This window comes from Ciconia boyciana, chromosome 4, assembly GCF_034638445.1.
Source record: "Ciconia boyciana chromosome 4, ASM3463844v1, whole genome shotgun sequence".
Classification (NCBI taxonomy): domain Eukaryota; kingdom Metazoa; phylum Chordata; class Aves; order Ciconiiformes; family Ciconiidae; genus Ciconia; species Ciconia boyciana.
The window spans coordinates 8914457-8937753 of record NC_132937.1 but is presented as its reverse complement, the minus strand read 5'-3'; the positions used below and the strand labels follow the sequence as shown (position 1 = coordinate 8937753).

The 23297-nt window shown below is 36.4% G+C and overlaps 1 protein-coding gene across 4 annotated transcripts in view; it reads right to left on the bottom strand.

The window, feature by feature from the left end:
* Positions 1–23297, bottom strand: part of LOC140650776 (guanine nucleotide-binding protein G(q) subunit alpha) — a 151468-nt gene that overhangs the window by 102621 nt on the left and 25550 nt on the right. For 2 of the 4 annotated variants that reach the window (XM_072859516.1, XM_072859517.1), the window contains exon 2: positions 7151–7335. In XM_072859516.1, the coding sequence (XP_072715617.1) occupies positions 7151–7335 (185 nt within the window). Of the gene's footprint in view, positions 1–7150; positions 7336–8817; positions 8966–23297 lie in introns of those variants that run through there. The other 2 variants (XM_072859519.1, XM_072859518.1) reach the window with 2 other exon arrangements.

Genomic DNA, 23297 nt, shown 5'->3' with positions numbered 1-23297 from the left:
AGATAAGAAAAATATGACCAAACAAAATCCAATGTCAATAATTTTGATCTGTGTTTTTCTTTTTTGGATAAACAGAAATAAAAACATCAAAATAGCCATAAAGTGGTGCAATTGGCACCACAAAGACTGCTATGGGATTGACGAGGGTTACACAACTGCTGCGTTAATACCTCTTACTCCATGGCATGTTCCCATTCTCCCTCCACCCAGTATATGGCTGTACCAGAGTCCAGAAGGGAAGCAAGTGTACCCAAGAATTTTTTTGCTCCAGTGACAGACAGTTACTTTTTTGTACAACTTGTACAATTGGCAGCACTTGGTTCTCTGGTCCAAAAAATATAGCTGGATAAGGACTGGAGGCAAGATGCAAAGAACATATACACACACCAAGAGCACTCATTTATCTGCTTGTACAGCCAACAATACATACTGAGAGCATATGTTCTTAAAACAAGGGTCATAGGGTTAAAGAAAAAAAAATATCTAAAAATAGAGGAACATCTTCAAACAAACTACTTGACACATAATTTACATTTTGAAAATTTTCAAGAAAAACTACAAATTTGCAAAACATGTACGTGCAATCTATTGTTACACTGTATACAAACTAGCTAACGAGGTTAACTAAAAAAAGCAAGCCAAATTTTAACTCTGCCCTATTGGTCACATGAAGAAAAATGGAAAGTCATAAACCCAAAACAAACTTAATTAGCATGAAAAAAACCCTTAATCATAACAGCTTTTTCACTATATTATTTGCCCCAGCCAAGGCATACATTTCATGAACTCTGATGCACAATATGGACCAAGAGCTGAGAAACTGAGAGCCACATGAGAATTAGAGAAGTGTAAGAAGGGATTCAAAGCAACTCTATCTCTGTTACCCTTCCAACTCAATACTAAGCTCTGTTTTGTCAAACTCAAGACTGTTCACAGAAGTCACTTGCTCATAACAAATCATTTTCTACTTATCCAATATCTTAGGTCTACCATAATATTAAATAATCTACAGAAACCAGTCAAAATGTATATACTTTTTTGCCAAAATTGAGGCATGCAACAGAGGCATGCTTTGATTCTGGAAAAGAATATTGTCAAAAGGAAATTAAAACAAACACCAATAATGTCATACTTTAGATTTTTCTTTGCCAACCTCCTTTTCCAGAAATAAAACACTAGACCTTTGTCTCACGCCTCACCTTTATGTAGTCACTTAAAGTTAGACTTTGTATTCACTTTACTGTAAGAATGGAGGTACATGGGTCCATATTCTGAAAACAGGTAGGCATGTGATCAGAATCACATAGTGTGAATATGTAATCAACTCTAATGTTTAGACTTTATACCTACTTTAATCAGGGAGAAAAAAAAAATGCAAGAAAAAAGTAGACAAAGTAATGATGTGAATACCTCTATCAGTCAATATATCCCACTATAAATACAAAACTACTAATAATAATTAAAAAATCAAACACTTGATTTAAAAAGTTGGTTAATTTATAATTTTTTTTTAAAAACACAACTCATTTGCTTAACAATTAGCCAATTTTCTAAACCAAAGCTGAATTGTATAAAATGAAGCTTTCTTGCATTTCAGACATTACAACTTTTACCACATAGGAAGTGGAAATTGAAGAAGAGAGACTGACAAAATCTTCAGAAAAAATGGCCCATTTTAGCTGATGGTTTCTTAATTCATGGCAGTAAATCTTATTTCAAGCAAATCTTGTGAGTTAGTAGAAATGAACGATGAAGACATGAGACTGAAGAGGTTTTAGTAATTTCACATAACATAAATGGAAGATAATTGGATCAGTCAGTTTCCCCAAAAATGTTTACTGGGGGAAGGAAATATTTTCTTAAAGTTTCAGAGGAATTTTAAGAAAATATTTCAATTTGAAGTTATTTCAGAATTAAATGCTGGATTATCTAAACACATAACTTGTACAAATGAATGAACTAATTAGGATGTTAACAAATATTTTACTCTAAGAAAAATTATGTTTATATTTGTATATTAAATATTATATATAATGTGAATACCCATATAGTTATATAACTACTGTTAATAAAGGAAAAAGTCAGAATCGTTCCAAGACTGACATCTCACTCATTACCTTAAAATAAACTCCAGACCTCTATTACATAGAAAAGTTGCCCTGAGAGTATTTCACATTTTTATTATCAGAATGCATGCTCACATGAATGTTTCTTTTCAGACACACAATAAGAAAAATAACTATGTAACAAACATATCTGAAGTAAGAGAAAGAATACTTATAAAAAAGAAAAAACAATGACAAAAAAAAGCTAGAAACATCTTCCTATAGTTATTGTCCTTTAACCCCTGTAGGAGCGATCACAAAATCTACAAGAATCTGTAAGCAAGCATTTTCACCACCCATTCTCTCTACTAGCAGTAAAATGGTAGAATTGGAAAGATAAAACATGGACATCACACCCCACACATATGCTTTTGTATATGACTTATCACTTCCCATTAGCAAAGGGTAGTTAATCACTTAAAATATTATGTTTTTAAAAAAATAAAGTGCTTCTCTTAAAATTAAATATAAAAGGAGGAATGAAGAAATTTTAATGCACTGAAAAATGAGTAGCTAACATTGAGTTTTCAAATTTATGTCTACAGTATCCTATATTTGGCATATATATTCCATAATCAAGGTCCTACTCTTAAAAATTAAATGTTAGCACATGTGTGAACTTAAATGTGATTAATTAATTGAATTTTTGGGGCTTGCAGCTGTTCTGAAATGTGAACATTTAAGTAAGTTTGCAGAACTGAAGGCTTAGACAGTCTCCTCATTTCATATAGGTGAAATTACCTATAATTTTACTGGGAAAGTGAAAAATGTTTGCTTGTATATTTATATGTTTATTTTTAAGAAAGATATTCTCAGCTCTGAGTGACCCTGCTAACCTACCTTACCTCTGATACACAATCATTTTTCCTACACTTGGAAAAAAAAAAAAATCTAAAAGTCACTTCTGTTGGGATAAAATATGAAATAGTAAAGCAGAATATAAGAGATGGAAACAAGTAATTTACAAATTAATTGGAGCAATACAGACAAATGCAAGAAATCTCTGCTCTAACCAAAAGGTAAACAAATGAGAGAAGTAAGCGAAGTGGTAGGAGAAGGCTGGGATGTAAGTTACTACATTGATAAAAATATGATTTTTTTAAAAAAGTTTGTTTCAAATATAATGAAAAATGAAAACAGTAGAGAGTAGGACAATATGGTAAGGTCTCAGGTAAATAGATAAAAACTTTATCAGGTAAAAACTTTATAAGGTAAAAATGTAAAAAGACTGCAGAGAGGCCAGCTAGGTACGAGAGAAGTAAATGACTGACAGAGGGAGACAGTTAAAAAGAAGAGAAAAGCAGTTGGGGAGAGACTGAGATCTATTTAGGATTGTGGAAGTCCTTGTAGAAGTTCGTTCTTTATGAAGCACTGAGGAATAAATTGTTCATGGCTTTATTGAAGCCCCTAAAGCTCTTTGATGAACATTCTCATGGGAGGAAATGTAAAGCTATTGGGGAGCCAGTTTTTACCTCAAGTCAAACAAGGCTCCTGAAAAAAAAAAAAGTAATCTTTAATTTATTTGTCTGAATAGATGTTAATTAATTACAATACTTGAAATCTTACTACACTCTCTTCCATGTTGGCTGGCTCTTAGGTAGTCTATTTCTTGCAATTTCTTTTGGCATCAGGAGCTTCACAGTATTAGAAACATTTAACTATCTGCAAAACTTCTATTTACTGGGTAATTTTTCTTTATTTTTGTGTGTCTGGAGGAAGACATCTGAGAGTACTAGGATATGTCGAATACTAACTAACATGACTAGTATAAATCCCTTTTTCCTGCAACCTGCTTTTAAGCTCTCTGCTTCAGGTTTGAGACACTGAAGAATACTGTTTGCACAGATGGCACTGTTCAGTTTTCTCCATCTGCTTGAAGAGCCACTCTATTATGTGTGTTCCAGACCAATAAGCTATTCTTTAGAAGCATTTCATTTCAACATCCCAAGAATATCATTCTTTTTAAAAAAGGCCAGAAATCCCACACATTCTGCATCATCAGAGTCAATGAACCTCACACACAGCTTGCACACTGCTGCTTGGGATTCAATCCTTCATACTCTTTGCATATCAGGTGAGGTATACGAGGGAGGTCCTTTTCTCCAATCTATGTTTGTTCAACATGAAATGTCACTGAAGATCCAAAACATTTAAGAATCCAAATTGTTTACTTGAGATGCTAATTTATGTAATTTGACTCCATACCTGATCCTGATGTCTTACTTTTGTCTGTGTTTGTTACAGTAGATTCATCCGACTTGGGGAGGGGGGGGGCTATCAACAAAGTAAACTTGGCCTTGAAGATAATGTCAGTAAGATTTCGGACTTGAAAAGCATTTTCCCATACCTGCTTATTTTAATTTTTAAACATTCCCTATAGGAAATAGGCTTAAATACAGAAACAACTTCAGCAATGGAACCACTCTTTGAAACTTACAGCAAACTTCTTGGTCTACAATAAGACATAATTTTATGTTTTCAATCTCTATATTTTCTTGTAACCTGTTCTGTTACTATCTTACTCACATTAGGTATCTTGTTATAAATATTTAAGAAGTCTCACAGGAAATTACGGGCATGGATACAAGTAAGATTTCCTGCCTGCTAACCACTACTGAGTGACACCTTCCTGACAGTCTGTAAGAAGAGGCAACTGCCTTCTGGAAATTACATTGAAAGGGAACAATAAGGGGTAAAAGTGGTAGTAGTTCTTTAGTACAGTAGTAGATTTATTTAGTAAAACTTCTGTAACAACAGGAGAGAAAAAAAAAGCCATCCTTCTGCAATATTAGACATGAAAAAAGATAGAAAGGGAGAAATGGGGGACTACATTACCTGGAGCAATGGTTTCTAAGCCACTATGGACAACACTGGGAATGTCAGAAGATAAAAAAATTAAAGTTAATGGTTTTCTTAATTCAGTATTTGAAAGGACTGATAGGTCAGATTTCTAAAAAGACAGTTTTTTAAAATATTTTAAAATATATACATCTATATCTTAGATTTTTTAAAATTGAATTTGAATGTCAGTGGTTGCACGAGTTACTGTTGTACATTCACAAAAATTTTGCAGATGGGCAATTTTGAGAATTGCTTAAGTCCATTTCTGTAAAAAACAGAATAAAACAAAAAAAACACCACCTAAGGCTTTTCTGTATTTTATAAACTGCTTCTCCAAAATTCAAGATGCATATAAGAACTTCACAACTTCTGGTTAAAAAAAATAATGGAAACACAGTAACAGTTACTCAAAAGGAAACTAAAAACCACCATAAGCCACCTTTTCCTATGTCACATCCTTAAGAGAAGGTCACATCCTTAAGAAGATAACCCTCACCCATTATCTTAAACCTCAGTAGAGCTCATATTCTGGAGTTGACAAGAGAAAGAAGTGTGATGAAAAGTGCGATGAAAGAAACATGATACAATGCCCTACCATCAGTTCTGAGACATTACAATGTAAACACTAATATTTACATTTCTCAATTGACTTTCACTATTCTGATAATAAATCTTTCAAAGTGCCTAGATTATTATAGGACAATGCATTTCAGACTCTGCCTCTTTAACTATATTGGTGACTATGAAGTCAACACAACGCTGGAAGAACTAACTTCCTTAAATTAAAACATGCCTCTTCCTACATTGATGATATTAAAATAATCCAGCCTAGATATCGTTTTTTACACTGTACAAAGATCCCAACTGCCTACTTAACTGAACTTTTTGAATTTGATAAAAGGGTCACTTCACTCTCTTTTCTTTAGGCTCAGCCACATAAACATCAGCTTGAGCTGTAGTTTTCTAAACTATTGTGCAAAACAAGTACTGTGCTAAAAATATGCTGTTACTCAAACCCTGAGATATTCTCTCCAGAGACTGAATTTCCTGATATGAGATTCAAATTAATAGGAAGTGCCCTTCCTGTGTTTTTTAGGTTGCAAGGCTAATGAGTTTGCTTTCAATGGAGAGGAAAAAAAAAAAAGGGGGGGGGGGGAAAGACAAGTTTGCATTTTTTAATTCCCCTGAATTAAAAAATCCCCGAGTTTTTAAAGGAATTGCATCTAGAACCTGACGACTTTGGCAAGTTTTACTTTAGTCCACATCTAGCCTTATTAGAACTGATGGGAATGCTTGTGAAGTACCCAAGTGCAAAGACAGACTTTCAGTCAAGTTATTTTTATATAGAGAAAGTGAACAGCTCTAATTAGAAAGGTCTGGCCAGATGTATACAGCTATGCCACATCTAATTCACTTCAACTATATAAAAACATTCTATATAAATTCAACACTCAATTTGAACAATAACTGTAGAAGATATACTTTGTAGTATAATAGAAGGAAAAAATTTACTGATTTATGATTAGGGCTTTCATATACTACAGCAAAGTGACAGTCAATATCAGTTCTGAAGAAAAATGTGCACTTCACAATCAACTAACTTTTCAAGTCAGCTTGTTAGGAAATTCAGTGCTTTATATACAGCAAAAACATGGAGCTGAAATACACATGCAAATTTCCTTTTTAATACTAGTTATACCAGTTATACATTTGATTTCAATTTCTGAATGGAAAAAAAAATGGAAAGAAGTTAGGCTAATCAAAGATAAACCTTACAAAATGCTTTAAATGTGTTTTATCTTTCCAAATTTCAATTATATCATCACTTTCAAAAGAATTTGCTTATTCTAAGGCTTTGTATCAAAAGTTTTATTTCATAATATACTCACACACAAGCAGATATCCCCACCTATTTTTCTATAATTTTATTTTTTCCCCACATAATATTAATGTAAAACCTTAAGTAGTACTGGTACAAACCAGAAAAACTGCTTAACTGTGCTCTGGCCAGAACATGGGCTGGGAGAAAAGGAAGATAACTAAAGTCACAGACAAACATCAACCTGCCCTTTACCCTCTTGCTATGACAAACCCCCCAGACATCTTGTTAAGAACAGCACCTGTGTTGTCAGAGCAGTGCAAAGGGCAGAGAACTAGAGAACTAGAAAAGTTTCATCTATGGAAATAAAAAAAAAAAATCTCACCTTATTATGTTCATACTTGTATGGGATTTTGAGGGTATCCATGGCTCTGATCATGGCCTGCATTGCTGTAAATATATTCTGGTACACCAATTTTGTAAAGCCCCTTTTGTCTTCATCAGAGTAACCTGATCCATGAATGATTCTCATCTGTTTGATGAACGTGCTTTTGCCACTCTCTCCTGTGCCTGCAAGACAAATAAGAAGAATATACTTCAGCCACTGGACACAAACATGACTTTTCTGCACAAAGTAGACAGCTTGTTCAGCGCAGGGCAGAACACTGTCAAGTGGTTATGGTGCTTGCAAGGTGCTTGCTACAAGGACCAGTTCAATATCAAAACAGCAGTAACACAGTAACAACTGAAACAACACTGAATTAAAACTTTTATTTTGAAGACAAAATAGAAGTAGAAAAAAAGATAGCAATGAGTAAATAACTAAACTAATAACTAAAACAAAATATACACTCCAAAATATCTAGAATATACCACTGCGTATTTAAAATTATAAGCATAAATTTCCATTCCTGAAGATATAGTTCTCAACAACTAATTTTAGGGAATTACTATGAGATGTTCTATCACAAAAATTCATAGAGTAAGAAAAAAAATTATCTTGCTTAGCCAACCTTCAGGACATTATGGTAAGCAGCAATATACAACGAATACATTAATTTGTTAGAAAGGCAAATAATATAACAATTACAGTTCTGCAAACTTCAACCTCAGAAACATATAAAATCAGCTTTAATTAAAATTTGGCTCATATTTGTTAACGGACAGTCATTACTTCCTTTAAATTTCTTTGCATCTTTGTACTTTACACAAAGTACAAATAACTACTTATAAATTAACATTCTGAATGTTTAACAATTTAAAGTTAAGATCTGCTTGTTGAGAATTTCGCACAGAATATATCACACAGCATTTTTTCCTTTGGCCCAATTCAGTCTCTCTGTGATTAGGAGAGCTTATCTAAATAAACAAATCATATGAATAATTTATAAGGAGGAACTGAAATTTAGAACAAACAGTTGCACAGCCATATGAATGCTGTATGTTCACCTAGCTACTTAGCCCTCTAAGAAATGCAATGCATTTACCTGCATGCAGTGCTTCTTAGCCTTTCAGCCTGGATTTTATTTTGATCATTTTTATAAAGCTTTCATGCCTCATTCATGCTCTATTATTTGGCTCCCAGGACAAAGAAAGCTTTATGCTTTACATAATGTTTTAGGTGTCTCAGAGTAGTGTATTTCACAAGCAGTGCAATGTAAGGTTAAAGCATGATGCTGTGCTGGCAACCCTTAAGTACTTCTGAGGTAGTACACTGCAAAATCTAACCTGAAAGCCTCTAAAAGCTTTTGTCTTTACTGTGCGTGACTGTTCACTCAACTCCTGCTTAGATTTTTTTTTTTTTGGCTAACCCAGCTCATGCTAAGGCCTGAGGTATGCTGGGAGTAGTGACATTAGGTCAAAGGAGAGCACCGCATAGGCAGGACAGGTGGCCAGAAAGAGGTAAAGGGCCATTATGCAGCCATGATCACCTGCAAATTGCTGTCTCCTGCAGCTGCCATCTTCTGTCTAGCATTTTCCTCAGAATCTGCTAATTTATGGAAATGGTATAGACCAAACCTCCAAGCTGGAAGGTATAAAACATCAGCTTACCCAAAAAACTTTTGAAGTGGATCCAACAGCAGCTGGACTGCTGAGGTTTTCATGCTTCCCGGTGTGACACAGGGGATGCCCGCACCGTGACGGAGGAGGAAGGATGAGCACTCTCACCGTCGGCTAGGTACCTAATTCTTTTCTTTTGCTCATAGGTGCACGATATTAAGAGTTATGGGTTATAAGTTATGAAACCTTATGACCTGAATGGTAAATAAATATATTCACATGATAAGACTAGTCTGAGCAAAAGGGGACTGAGCCCCTGTTTGTCGTGTTTGTTTGTTGTATTTCTTAATGAGATAATGAAATAAAGTTTAAATCACAGAGTACATTGTCCTGAAAATTTGAGATCCAGACAGACCGTGACACTGTGGACTTTGTTTTGAAACCTTCAGCCCCATCTCCCATGTACATAAAACAAACTTCTAACACAAGTCTCTCTCACACATACATTCCCAGAAAATCAAGCACAATGTTATATACAGACCTATTTTACTTCCTCTATGGAAACACAAATGGTTGTTATTGCATCCAAAGTTGAAAAGTTAGACTGAGCCTGCTTCCACAATCAGCCTTCGCTATGATCCCCAGACTGTGCTGTGGTCAAGAGCAAAGCACCAAATACACAGGCCATCTCTGCAGGGCATTGACTGGCCACCAAGATGCAATCTACCAGAGGGGAGAGAACGTGACTTTTCTCAAGAGTTTATAAAATTACAGACCTAGGCAATGCAGAACTACTGCATACTAAAAAAATGCTTCAGGCTACCCTTAGATCTCGGTTTTTCCCTTTTTCTGAAACCTACACAATGGAGTCATGTTCTTATATATGAAGTGAAATAAAGTACCATATCACACATTGCTTTAATAATTCTGTACTATTTTCCACTTCTTCCTGCAAGATACATCACACATTTAGTACATAAGTCTGTTCAATATGAACCCATAAAGCACAGAATAGTATATGGTATGCCTTTTTCACATAATTAACTCTTATCGAAAATTTTGCTTTAACTAATGCATAAGAAAATCATTTGCATCAAATGTCTCTAAATCATTGGAATACAAAGTAACTTCCATTTTTGGTCAACATAATGCTTCTTTAAGAGGGAATCATATTCCTTCAAAAAAATCATTAAATAAAAATTTAGCCACTGAGATGGTAAGAACATGTTTGCATTATCTACTCTGTTTTAAAATAAAATAAAAATTGATGCTTGTAATTCTTTTAATTCTTTACTGGGAGTTTAGGTAGCAATCAAAATCACACACAATTGGAAAGAAAACATGCTGATAAAGCCATCTGCATTACATTAGAGAAGACAGTATTTCAGATTTACACTTTGTGAGTCTATAAAAATTGCAATATATAGGCAAACAAAATTAAAATCCAAAGAAGAAAGTAAAACCTAAGGAGTCTATATCTTATTCAGCTTTGTGGTTCTTTAATTGGGTGGCACTGTACTAAGGCTTTGTCAGCCTAAGGCTGATAATAAACTATATTTGGAGATCTAAAGGTATGCTAAAATTTGCAAAGATTATGATTAGCTGGTGCTGAATTAAAACTATTTTTACTCCTATCTTCAGCTTTTCTGGAAGTCTGTAAGGGAACAGAATTTGACCCAATGTATTTTTTCATATAGCCACACATACACACACACAAAAAAGTATACTACTACACATACATATATAAAAATGTCATTTCTCTCTGCTTATGTGCTTCCTCAAGTCTGTCCCTTCTTAGGTCAATGCTCAATAAACCCTCCTGTTTCTTCCTACAAACTAATCTTGTGGTTAAGCCAGCATCAACAGTGAAGAGAACATTTCTAACCCTCCTTAACCGCATCGAGTGTCACATATCCTGCACTTGGGTCATAACAACCCCACGCAACACTACAGGCTTGGGGAAGAGTGGCTGGAAAGCTGCCTGGCAGAAAAGGACCTGGGGGTGTTGGTTGACAGCCAGCTGAATATGAGCCAGCGGTGTGCCCAGGTGGCCAAGAAAGCCAATAGCATCCTGGCTTGTATCAGGAATAGTGTGGCCAGCAGGACTAGGGAAGTGATCGTGCCCCTGTACTCGGCACTAGTGAGGCCGCACCTCGAATACTGTGTTTAGTTTTGGGCCCCTCACTACAAGAGAGACATTGAGGTGCTGGAGTGTGTCCAGAGAAGGGCAACGAAGCTGGTGAAGGGTCTAGAGCAGAAGTCTTATGAGGAGCGGCTGAGGGAACTAGGGTTGTTTAGCCTGGAGAAAAGAAGGCTGAAGGGAGACCTTATTGCTCTCTACAACTACCTGAAAGGAGGTTGTAGTGAGGTGGGGGTCAGTCTCTTCTCCCAGGTAACAAGTGATAGGATGAGAGGAAATGGCCTCAAGTTGCGCCAGGGGAGGTTTAGATTGCATATTAGGAAAAATTTCTTCACTGAAAGGGTTGTCAAGCATTGGAACAGGCTGCCCAGTGAAGTGGTTGAGTCACCGTCCCTGGAAGTATTTAAAAGACGTTTGGATGAGGTGCTTAGTGACATGGTCTAGTGGTGGACTTGGCAATGTTAGGTTTCTGGTTGGACTCGATGATCTTAAAGGTCTTTTCCAACCTAAATGATTCTATGATTCTGTGTACAGGGGCAAAGTGTGAAAAGTAGTCCGGGTGAAAAAGGAAATAATGGAAAATTTCCAGCACAGAATGCACTAAAATAGAATAAAAGAATATGAATTATAGATCTAATAAAATTTATGGGATTGCACAGAAATTATTAGGAAGTGAATACGGTCATTTTCAGCACAATATACAGGAACTTATGAAATCTTCACATTAATAGCTTCTCTTAGATTGTTATGATCAAGGGGAAGAAAGTCAATATTTTTATACTGTTACTGACAAGAAAAGCACACAAAGAAAGTTTCAAGTATTTTTTTAAACTATGAATTCAAATATTTATGTAAAAAAAGAAAATCCTCTTTAGGTGAAAAGAAAGCTGCTTAGTAGTGGAAGAACACCAAATACATGCATGTCTCTAGGGATTTGCTCAGATACTTCCCCCACAACTAGAGTAACAGGGAAGAAAACAAGCAATGTTATTAACTACAACACAACAAGGAAAAGTTGGGAATAACGAATCTCCAAGGTTAGCTAAGCAAAGCTGCAATGATTACAGCATTATTCCTGGTGGAGAGTGGGGTTTAAAACTATTACAGCACTGAAGTCAAACCTTGATTTCACTATTTTTATATATTGTTGACCTTTTAAAGCCCCATGACTGGCATTATGAGAAGATCAAGACATTGACTGATAGCAGTCAATAGCAGAGCCATGAAGCAGAGCAGAGCCATGAAGGTAGTCAAGTTGCTTAAATGCAGCAGTAACCCCTTTATACACAAACATCATGCACAATTTATTGCATTACTACTATTTTCCCTGGCGCACATCCTGCAAAAATGAAACTACAAAATGGTAAAACAGAATATGGTTAGAATCATAGAATATCCTGAGTTGGAAGGGACCCACGAGGATCAAGTCCAATTCCTGACTCCACACATAGCAACCAAAAAGTTAAGCCATATATCTGAGAGCATTGTCCAAATGCTTCTTGAACACCGACAGGCTTGGGGCCATGACCACTTCCCTGGGGAGCTTGTTCCAGTGCTTGACCACCCTCTCAGTGAAGAACTTTTTCCTAATATCCAGTCTGAACTTCCCCTGACACAGCTTTAAGCCATTCCCTCACATCCTGTCACCAGACACCACAGGGAACAGATCAGCACCTCCCTCTCTGCTCCCCCTCATGAGGAAGCTGTAGACAGCAATGAGGTCACCCCTCAGTCTCCTCTTCTCTAAGCTGAGCAAACCTAGGTATCCTCAGCCGCTCCTCATAAGTCAGGCCCTCTAGTCCTTTCACCATCTTTGTTGCCCTCCTTTGGACACATTCTAATAGTTTGATATCCTTCTTATATTGTAGAGCCCAAAACTGCACACAGTACTCAAGGTGAGGCCACACCAATGCTGAGTATAGTGGGACAATAACTTCTTTTGACAGGTTAGCTATACTGTGCTTAATGCACCCCAGGACACGGTTGGCCCTTTTGGCCACCAGGGCAAATTGTTGACTCCTATTGAGCTTACCATCAACCAAAACCCCCAGATCCCTTTCTGCAGGGCTGCACTCCAGCCTCTTGTCCCCCAGTCTATACATATATCCAGGATTACACTGTCCCAGGTGCAGAATCCAGCATTTGTTCTTGTTAAATTTCACATGGCTGGTGATTGCCCAGCGCTCTAATCTATCAAGATCTCTCTGTAAGGCTCTCTACCCTCGAGGGAATCAACGGCTCCTCCTAATTTGTCATGTCGTCCCCCTCCGGCCCCACTGACTAACATTTTTCTCCACTGAATTTAATTTCAGTCATTATAACCGGAAAAGATTAGTCTGGATCTCTTTATGTTTTCTAGTATTATACGTAATTATCATGTACCAAAACATATCTAGGAAACAAAAAACCCCACACATTTACCATAAAAATACAACTTTATACTTTTTACATTCTGCTTTCATGAACTGTAGATAAAATATTTGGTGCTTGATTTTCTAATTGATATTTTAAATAAGTACTGTCATATCTGAAAAGTATACTTGATATATATTTGTATACATCAGAAATGCAGATTAAAACCCTATGTGTTATGTAATTTGTTAATTTTTAATAATATGTTAAAAACTGAAGTGCAAAAACATAAAAGTACACTTTCCAAAGGGGGGGTGTTTGGTAATATTTAACATATTTTACATTTGTAAGGTCTATTTTGACAGCCTAACATTAACTTTTGACCTCCCACTTGTATTAAGGGCCTCCATCCAGGAAATCAAAGGATACTGCAGAGCATTTTGTTTCTTAGAATGTATAAATGCTTTCAAAATGAATTGTTTTATCATACCAAAGCCAGCATAAACATCTCTTTACTGAAAACAGAAGTCATAGGAATAGTTATACTTATGTTACAGTGCAATATTTATGTCAAGCAGAATTTCTGATATTAAATATCACTGTCTTAAATGAGAGACTAAGAACAGCAAGCGCTTCTTAGTGCTTTCACATTTTTTCCCCCTCAAAAATGGTTGGCCACTGTTTCCGGAAGAGATATTCACTCAAATTCTAGGCTTTAGCCTAGATATCATGGAGCATTCCTTCTGGAAAGAAGAATTACTTTTCCTTATAATAACCAAACACAAATAGAATCATAGGATGGTTTGGGTTGCAAGGGACATTCAAAGATCATCTAGTCCAACCCTCCTGCCATAGGCAGGGACATCTTTCACTTGATCAGGTTGCTCAAAGCCCCATCCAACCTGGCCTTGAACACTTCCAGGGAGGGGGCATCAATAACTTCTCTGGGCAGCCTGTTCCAGTGCCTCACCACCCTCACAGTACAGAATTTCTTCCCAATATCTAATCTAAACATACCCTCTTTCAGTTTAAAACCATTGCCCTTTGTCCTGTCACTACAGGGCCTGGTAAAAAGTCTCTCTCCATCTTTCTTATAAGCCCCCTTTAAGTATTGAAAGGCCTCTATAAGGTCTCTCCCCAGAACCTTCTCTTCTCCAGGCTGAACAATCCCGACTCTCTCTGCCTCTCTTCATAGGAGAGGTGCTCCAGCCCTCGGATCATTTTTGTGGTCCTCCTCTGGACCCGCTCTAACAGGTCCTTCTTGTGCTGGGGACCCCAGAACTGGATGCAGTACTCCAGGTGGGGTCTCACAAGAGCAGAGAAGAGGGGGAGAATCACCTCCCTTGACCTGCTGGCAACCAATACTTTGGTTTAGAACCTTTTTATATGTTGCTTAGTCATGCAAAAGAAAGAACATTATCATATGGGTTTAGATGGTACAAAACATAAATGCAGATCAAGCTGGTTCTTCTAACTTGATGGGTTAAGAATGTCTCTCCCATGCAGCTATTTGGGATCATTGTGCTACATTATATACTCCTGGGGAAGATACTAAAACTATCCCCTATGACTCTTCTGCTTGTGCTTTTTGGTTGTTTGTGCTTCAGAACACTCCACATCCTTTATGCTAGTAAGATAACAACATGATAGCTGTTTATGAATACATAATTAGACAGAGTCAACTTACTCGTATTATTATCAACTTATGTTAGAAACATAAAGCTACTATATATCAAATACGAATATTCAGATGCTTGTCTTATAGTTTCCATTATCCATAACTTCCATTTGCTCAGTCAGCACTACACCCAAAAGAGAGGCTCAAACATACCACTTGTACTAAAATGATAAAGTAATTCTTACTTCAATCAAACCACAGACAGACACAAAAAAATACAAGTCCTGGGTCTTGCAACCAAAGCCTTCCACCAACTTCAGTGAGGAATCCTCATGGATAACGTGAATTTTAAAATAATATACCTTACAATATTTATTACGCATTGTATATCCTTATTGGTTTCCAAAGAGAATACATTTTGAGAGTACCATAAACATAATACTATCTTAACAGTGTAAGTTAAATATTTAAGTCTTACAGTAAATATTTTCTTCTCATATTTAACCCTTTTTCCTTGTACCAGTGTAAAGAACTTCTTCACACTCCTCTTTCTTATTAAGAAGACTGAACAAGCAGTAACTATCTAGACCTACATCTACCTAGTTTCAAGGCTACTCATAGACATTTCTTAAAAAAGCATTCATCTCACTCCCATATACCGTCATCCCGGCTACTCTGTTGTCTCAGATTTGCCTCAGTGTCGTTACATGTGATTGCATAATTAAACTTCAGGTAAGGGGGGGGGGGGAAGAGGTGCATTAGTCATTTGATAAGGAACAAACAAAAACACCCTTCCATAAAATTAAATAAAATAGAAAAATAAAAAAACCAACCACAAAAGAAAACACAAAAGCACACACACAGAGGAAACTTTACCTAGGAATCATATGGATAATTCCAGCCATAACCTCCAATAGAGGAATAGAAAAGGAGGTAATCTGAGGGAGGTGGAAGGGCAAGGCTAAAGAGAATATAACTTTCCAATTACCAGCCTTGAGAATGCATTGTGAAATCCTTTCCCTCTTTCCCCTCACATTAAGGCTCCAAGACTGCAGCTATTGATTCCTTGACTATGCACAAAACATAGTTCTTCCTTATGAAAGCCACTGTTCAAAGTGAAAGTTTCTCACAGGATATTAAGAAATGCTAAGAGAGGCTATGTCCCCAAAAGACCTCCTCCTTAAAACTAATAGTATTCCTTCATCCTTTCTCCCCCAGTGAGTATGCATAGATGAAAGTTCACAATAAGGAGCTCTAACACATTAGTAAGACGATGAAAACACTACTTAATTTTTATTTTAATCTCTCACATAATCTGAGGGACTCAAGTGTTGAATTTGTATTCCCCCTTGGTCCTAAATTTATAGGGTCACTTACAGTTTTATCTGTCTCTCACAACACCCACCCACACGTGTGTGCACACAGAGAAATCCATACTGGTTCCAAGGGCAACAGTATTATAAATCCACCCAGAGGGAAGCACAGTTCCAAATATTGTGACACATTTCCTGCTGCTTACAGTGGGTTGTCCTTAACTTGAGAGTGCTTCTTAGTGGCTATTTCCCTTGGAGAGAGTCACCAGCAATTTATTTTTTGCTGTCCTCTTGCACTTCTATGTCTTCACAGCCACTGCAAGGAGCTGTACATGAACCAAGCAGCCCCTCTCAAAGGAAACTAGCCCCTCCACAGACTTTGTCCACCAGCAAGGAGAGGAGGGAGTCTGGCCAGCTCCCCTTCACTGGCACTCCTCATGGGAGCTGGCCATGTTCCCTCACAGATTAACCAGGGCCAGCCAGCTTTCTAGCTGGACAGGAACAATACAACTTCTATATTATCGTATCTCAGGAGAGACCCCAAGTCTAATTTCAACCATTTCAAATCTAGCAAGACAGGTAATAATAAGTCATTAAATAAATTAATGTTTTAATCATGTTCCTTGTATACTTTAATATCAACATACCTATGTGCATACTTTCATGTGTATACACAGACACACACACAGAGTGATGAAGACTTTATAGATACAAATATTCCACTGGTACTCTGCAAGTTTAAGAAATCAGGTCAAGGGCAATATTATCAAAGAACAAGTTTATAATTAAAAAATAATTAGATTCTACACACACACACACAAATCCCTTTTTATTTTAAAAGAAAAAAAGAGAGAGAGATAGAGAGAAAGCAAATTGAATAGCTAAGTTCAGAGAGGACATCCTTGTTAGCCTTATGCACTATACCATATAGGTATTTTGATGCTAACTATACAGTTACTGAAATTCAATGTCATTTTCAGATGCAGTATTTGCTTATGAAAATAAATGAAAACTAAAAAAACCCAAAAATTAATCTTGGGAGAAGGGAAGGACAGAAGCTTTTATTGGGTCACTAAGAACATGAGATTAGAAGATACCAGGGACAAACAGCCAGATTTTACCAGTCAAAGCATCTGGTCGTTTCATTTTGCACTTGCATTCATAACAGCACAGTGTATTAACACACCATGTCATTTAAAGCATTGCTTTCCTATGGCTGAAAACAACAGTGTAATATTCCATTTCTTCTGCAAAATTATTAGCAGTACAAGAGCATCACATTATTATGCGGATAGCATTCACCTGTAGTGCCCATTCAGCCAGACTAGCTTGAATTCAGCTCCATTCTGTCCACCTGCTCAGCTGAGCTAATTCAGTAGCTAAAAGGAAAATGGTTTCCGACCTTTTCAGACAAATCAAAACTAATGGTTCTAACACTCCCAACATTCTCTTCAAGAAAAGCTGCTGCTTCTCTTTATAATTACCTAGCAGCTTGTTATATGCTGAAAGTACATATTTATTTAGATTTGATTATGTAACCTTGTATATCAAATCAGCAACTCCTCAAAAAGTTTTTATAATTTTTTGCAATGTTTTTATAAATTTATACACACACATAAAATATCAACCAAAAATGGCTAAATTAATAAATAACTGCTCCCTATTAAAAAGGCATTCAAAATTATAAGATTATCTCAATCAGAACACAGTGGAAATTATAGATAAGCGGTGTTCCTTGTTGCTTTTCAGAAACAGTATCTACTCACTGATACTTTTACAGTATGAGAAGTCTTAATAAATGCAAGAATTAAAACAGTAGTTGTAACTCAGTGCTTCTATTCAAACAGCATCAGCTCTAGCAAATAAGCTATACTACTGAGGTACAGCTTTATGTACCTTACAAAAAGCCATCTTTCTCTCCAAGTTTCTTCATAGTTCTGCTCTCTCTTGAAATGTTATGTGGTTTTTTGTTTAATAGAAGTCCACAAGCTGTTCACTGGCATAAAAGTAAGTTATTGACATTATAAATCCTGCTTTACCTCTGCATTTGAGGAAAAATTCTAAATTCACTTAAGTCACTGGCTAATTAAGGCTTTTGTTTTATAAGCATTTCAATATTTCTACTTTTCACTAGTTATACTTGCTTCTGGTTTTGCAGAACTGACTCAAATATATTTCTAGTCATTTTTATTTGTTATGGAACAAGATACTTAAGAATATGCTTAGGTAGGGAATCAGTCTCTATTCTGATATTCTGACAAAGAACCATAATGCAATTTCAGCTCACACAAGGAGGGGGGAGGACTTGTAGCTTGTTTGTCTTTTTTTTTTTTCCTCCCCCCTTTTTCAAAAGGAAAAACTTTTACTTCCAGGAAATAAACATTTATTTGTCATTCTTTTGCACAACAGTCAAATGAAAAGTGTTCAAGTCCAAATTTTTAGCTTACATTTTCAACTATTAAAATGTTATCCACACAAATCAACATTCTTCATAAATTTTTTATATTATAATTTCAGTTCAGCCAAAAAATCAAGCAACCAGGCACACAACCAGCTGTCAACAATACCACACAACAGCTATCAACTGGCTTATTTAAAATTACACCAGGCCTGTAAGTCCTTCTTCAGCAACTGTAAGAAGGCACATGTGCATGAACTTGTGGAGTAAACATAACTGATCTTAAATTCTTTTAAGTTAAAAATAGAAAAACTTTTTGATAAATTGTAGTCTCTAAATCAGATAAAATGGATTTAGAGACTACAGTTTAAGTGGGATTGGAACATATGAAAGCATCTTGTGAAAAACAAACTCTGGGAAATACAACAGAATTTAAGAATGTTTTCTTTGTTCTCAGGCCTGCCCTGGACACATAGACAGAAACTACAGATAATAGCTTATAATGACTAAAAAAAATAGCCTAGCCCTTTTAGATGTATAAAAAAAGTAACAGCATAACAACACTGTTGCCCTAAAGGCCTTCAATCTTTTATTATAAAAGTCCCTTTGAAAACTATCATTTTTCAACACAAGGAAAAATATTAGTATAAACACTACTCCTTCCACTAACTTCACGATTTCTGATAAACAGACTCCCCATATGGCTTTGGGTATCATTTTGCAGAATTTACAATTTAGAGATCCCCATTCACCACCAAAGAATGAAGTGTCACCTCCACTGACTGTGTGTGCCATTCAGACACAGCTCCTTCATACAAACCCACACCCAGTTGTTCAATCTCCCCCTGAAGATCTTTGAACTATGTAAGTGAACAGAAGAGAGCTTCAGACCATTTTCAATAATAATAATAAACCACTTCATGATCTCCTGTTACCAATTTTACTGATTTCAGTAGTACAGCAAATATACAGTCACACTTCTTCAAAAAATTAAGTTACAGAAAAGCTTGGAAAAATAAATTAAGGAAAGTGATAATGACCTCAGGAAAGGTTAATCATAGAAACCTTATTAAGGATTTTATTCTTACATCCTTACTCTTTAAGTAATCCCAACAGATTACTGCAAACTATGGCTTTCTAATGTGAATAAGGGTAGAAAACTTAGAGATAAAGAGAATATATTGCAAGGGTTTTTAATCATTTCAGAGGCATTCTTTAAAAATAAATAATAAAAAGCATTAGATGCTTTAGAAAAATTTCTGCACATCACTTAGTAACCCAAGTATCTAAATAGCTTTTTAAAATGGGAAGGAAGAGTCCAAGAACCAAGATAACATGGTGTGAATAGTTACCACATATCAGCTGCTCCACATTAATTTTTTTTGCATGTGTAACTTAGTTACGTACAAATACCAAGCTTTATAAATTAATTTATTAGCCCTCTTTCATTTCACTAAATTCTAGTAGTTAATAACATTAAGCATGTTTAAATGCTGACCTGAAAAGTGACTTCATCTTTGTTATAGCATACTAACAAATGAAGTCAAATTTATTTAGAGTTCACTCTCATTTTCTAGTAACCACTATATTTTTTAAAATGTCAAGTGAAAAGAGCAGAACACTTAATTTTTCCACTAATTCCCTATATTTAGTCTAATGTAGCTCTACTGTTACAAGTTTATTATTAACCTTTTCTAATGCTTTTTAATTTCTATTTGAGAAACAGTTCTTTGCAAGATATCACAAAACTATATGTACAGGTCCTGATCCTATTTGTTTCCAATTCAGTGGTGAAACATCCATTTAACCTGAATGAGAACAGATTTGAGCCCGATGTAGTTAAGCCAGCTATATATGAATTATCACTTCTCAGATTAGTTCCTGTGGTGGGTTGACCTTGGCTGGCCACCAAGTGCCCACCAAGCCGCTCTATCACTCCCCCTCCTCAACTGGACAGGGGGAGAAAATACGACAGAAAAGCTCGTGGGTTGAAATAAAGACAGAGAGATTACATTCATCATGCAATCTTCACAAACTTCACTTACATCAACAAAAAGAATTCCCCACACCAAAGTCAAAATAACATCATCACAACATCGACAAAGGTGGACAATTTACATACACTCCACCCCTCATTCCTTCACCACAATTACAAGAACAAAAATTCCCACAATTGTTCTGTGCTCTAGCAATGTTCAGTCCACATTTTGCCCATTACCTCTCCCAATTACTATCCTTATCTCTAATTTCTCCGAGAGCCCCACATTGGGCACCACAAATGTCTGTGGTTGGTTGGCCTTGGCTGGCCATCAGGTGCCCACCAAGCTGCTCTATCACTACCCTCCATCAACAGGACAGGGGGAGAAAATTCAACGAAAAGCTCATGGGTCGAGATAAGGACAGGGAGATCACTGACCAATTACCATCACGGGCAAAACAGACTCAACTTAGGGAAATTAATTTAATTTATTGCCAATTAATTGTAACAGAGTAAGATAGTGAGAAATAAGAACAAAACTAAAAATACTTAACTCCCACCCCTCCCTTCTTCCCAGGCTCAACTGATACCGATATACAGAAAAAAAGAGAACATGCAGCTCACATTCTTCATGACAATCAGATGTAATTAAGAGATGTTTCCAAACCTAAATCAATCTATTTAAAGGATTAATATTTCATTATCACCCAGCACTAACAGGGAAGGAAAGTTCCTGAGGTGAAATGCCAGTTCTACCACTTTTGTGCAAAGCAGTATTCAATCACTAGGGCCAAGTTTCTATTCTGTGTACATAAAATACTATTTAGAGATGTTTAGCAAACATAGGCCTTTTGCCACTTCAGCTGCGCTTAGCAGCTCTGAAAATCATAGAATTATAGAATCATTTAGGTTGGAAAAGACCTTTAAGATCGAATCCAACTGTAAATGAATGTTTGGCTTTCTCAGTCCGTAGGCATGGCAAAACTCCCACTTGAAATCACTGTCCAGAGTATCCCTCTGGACCTAACTTAGGTTCAGGAGCACACCTTTGAAGTGAACCTCCTGATTGTCCCTGCTTACTATGCATATACTATTCATTAGCATCTAAGTATCCCCAAGTGAGGAAATGGATTCCTTCAGAATGAAATTAAGAAGGTAAATAGAAACTAAGTACATCCTGAAAGATGTACTCCAAGACCACACTTAATGCATTCTAGCCACAAACAGGTATTTAGTCCCCGAGATCAGACTAAACCTGGTCTGAACAAAAAAAAAAAAACCAACAAAAACCCAACACACCACAAAACAAAAAAAGACCAACAAACACACACCACGTCCCCTGGAACATGGACATCAGGATCTCAACACGTACTGTTTTGCCCTGCAGACTCACTCTCTCCTGTCCACGCTACTTGCTAGTGTGGACATAGCCTTTGTCTCCATTCCCCCACCTACAATCACTGGGATAATAATTACCTACTTACCTGCCTCACCAAGGTGACAGACTGATTAGCTAATGGGTGTACCACACATTGAACATGTAAAATGCTAAATAACTATTCCCTTTTACTACAAATACTATTGAGCTGTTATCATCCAAAAAGAAAGCAGAGTGAAAGCAAGAAGTAATTTAGAATATCTTCAATTTCTCTACTGTTAAACTTTGCTACAGTTGATTAAACTCTGATCATAGCATATTTATGTCATAAAAGTTGATAAAATTCTGACACATCCACACAAAGTGCATTTGTTGATTTTAGTTAGGATACTACTTTGTAAAGTAGAAGTCTGCCCTTTATATAGTAAAAGTTTTTCATAGGCCTGAGAAGGATATTTAATACTTACCAACCAGGATAACAACAACAACAAAAAATAATAATAATTAAAAAAACCAAGCAAAAATTAACTACACCCTTCTCAACGTCATTGCTACAAACCAGAAGCAACAAATACCAGCCAGTATTTTGTTAATCTATTCTATTTATTAATTCTTGCTTAATTTAACCAAAGATTACACAAGGAATGTGTGGATATTAATTAACAAAACAGCTTTTTCAAAAGTATCTTCAACATATCCATGTAGCATTACATTTAGGCTTCCAAAGTTCCTTACCAATCACATTTGGCAGTACAGCAACAGTCTTGTGAATCTGAAGACCCAAACTTGCAGACCCCTGAATGTAAGGCAGAAGATGATAGAGCAATACACATACTATAACAAAAAGTCACTCATTAGGTATGTGATGAGAACGCATTTTCTACCTGGAAACTAGGGCTCTGAACTGAGGTTCTGACTTACACTCCAGATGTGTATCCTGCTGTTCTTTCTGAGAATATCACTAATTGTCCTTAGGGGGGTGTCCTGGTTTCAGCTGAGATAGAGTTAATTTTCTTTATAGTGGCTGGTGTGGGGCTATGTTTTGGATTTGTGCTGAAAACAGTGTTGATAATACAGAGATGTTTTAGTTGTTGCTGCACTAGTCAAGGACTTTTCAGCTTCCCCTGCTCTGCCAGGTGCAGAAGAAGCTGGGAGGGGACACAGCCAGGATAGTTGATCCAAACTGACCAAAGGGCTATTCCATACCACATGACGTCATGCTCAGTATATAAAGCTGGGGAAGAAGAAGGAAGGGGGGGACATTCGGAGTGATGGCGTTTGTCTTCCCAAGTAACCATTACGTGTGATGGAGCCCTGCTTTCCTGGAGATGGCTGAACACCTGCCTGCCCATGG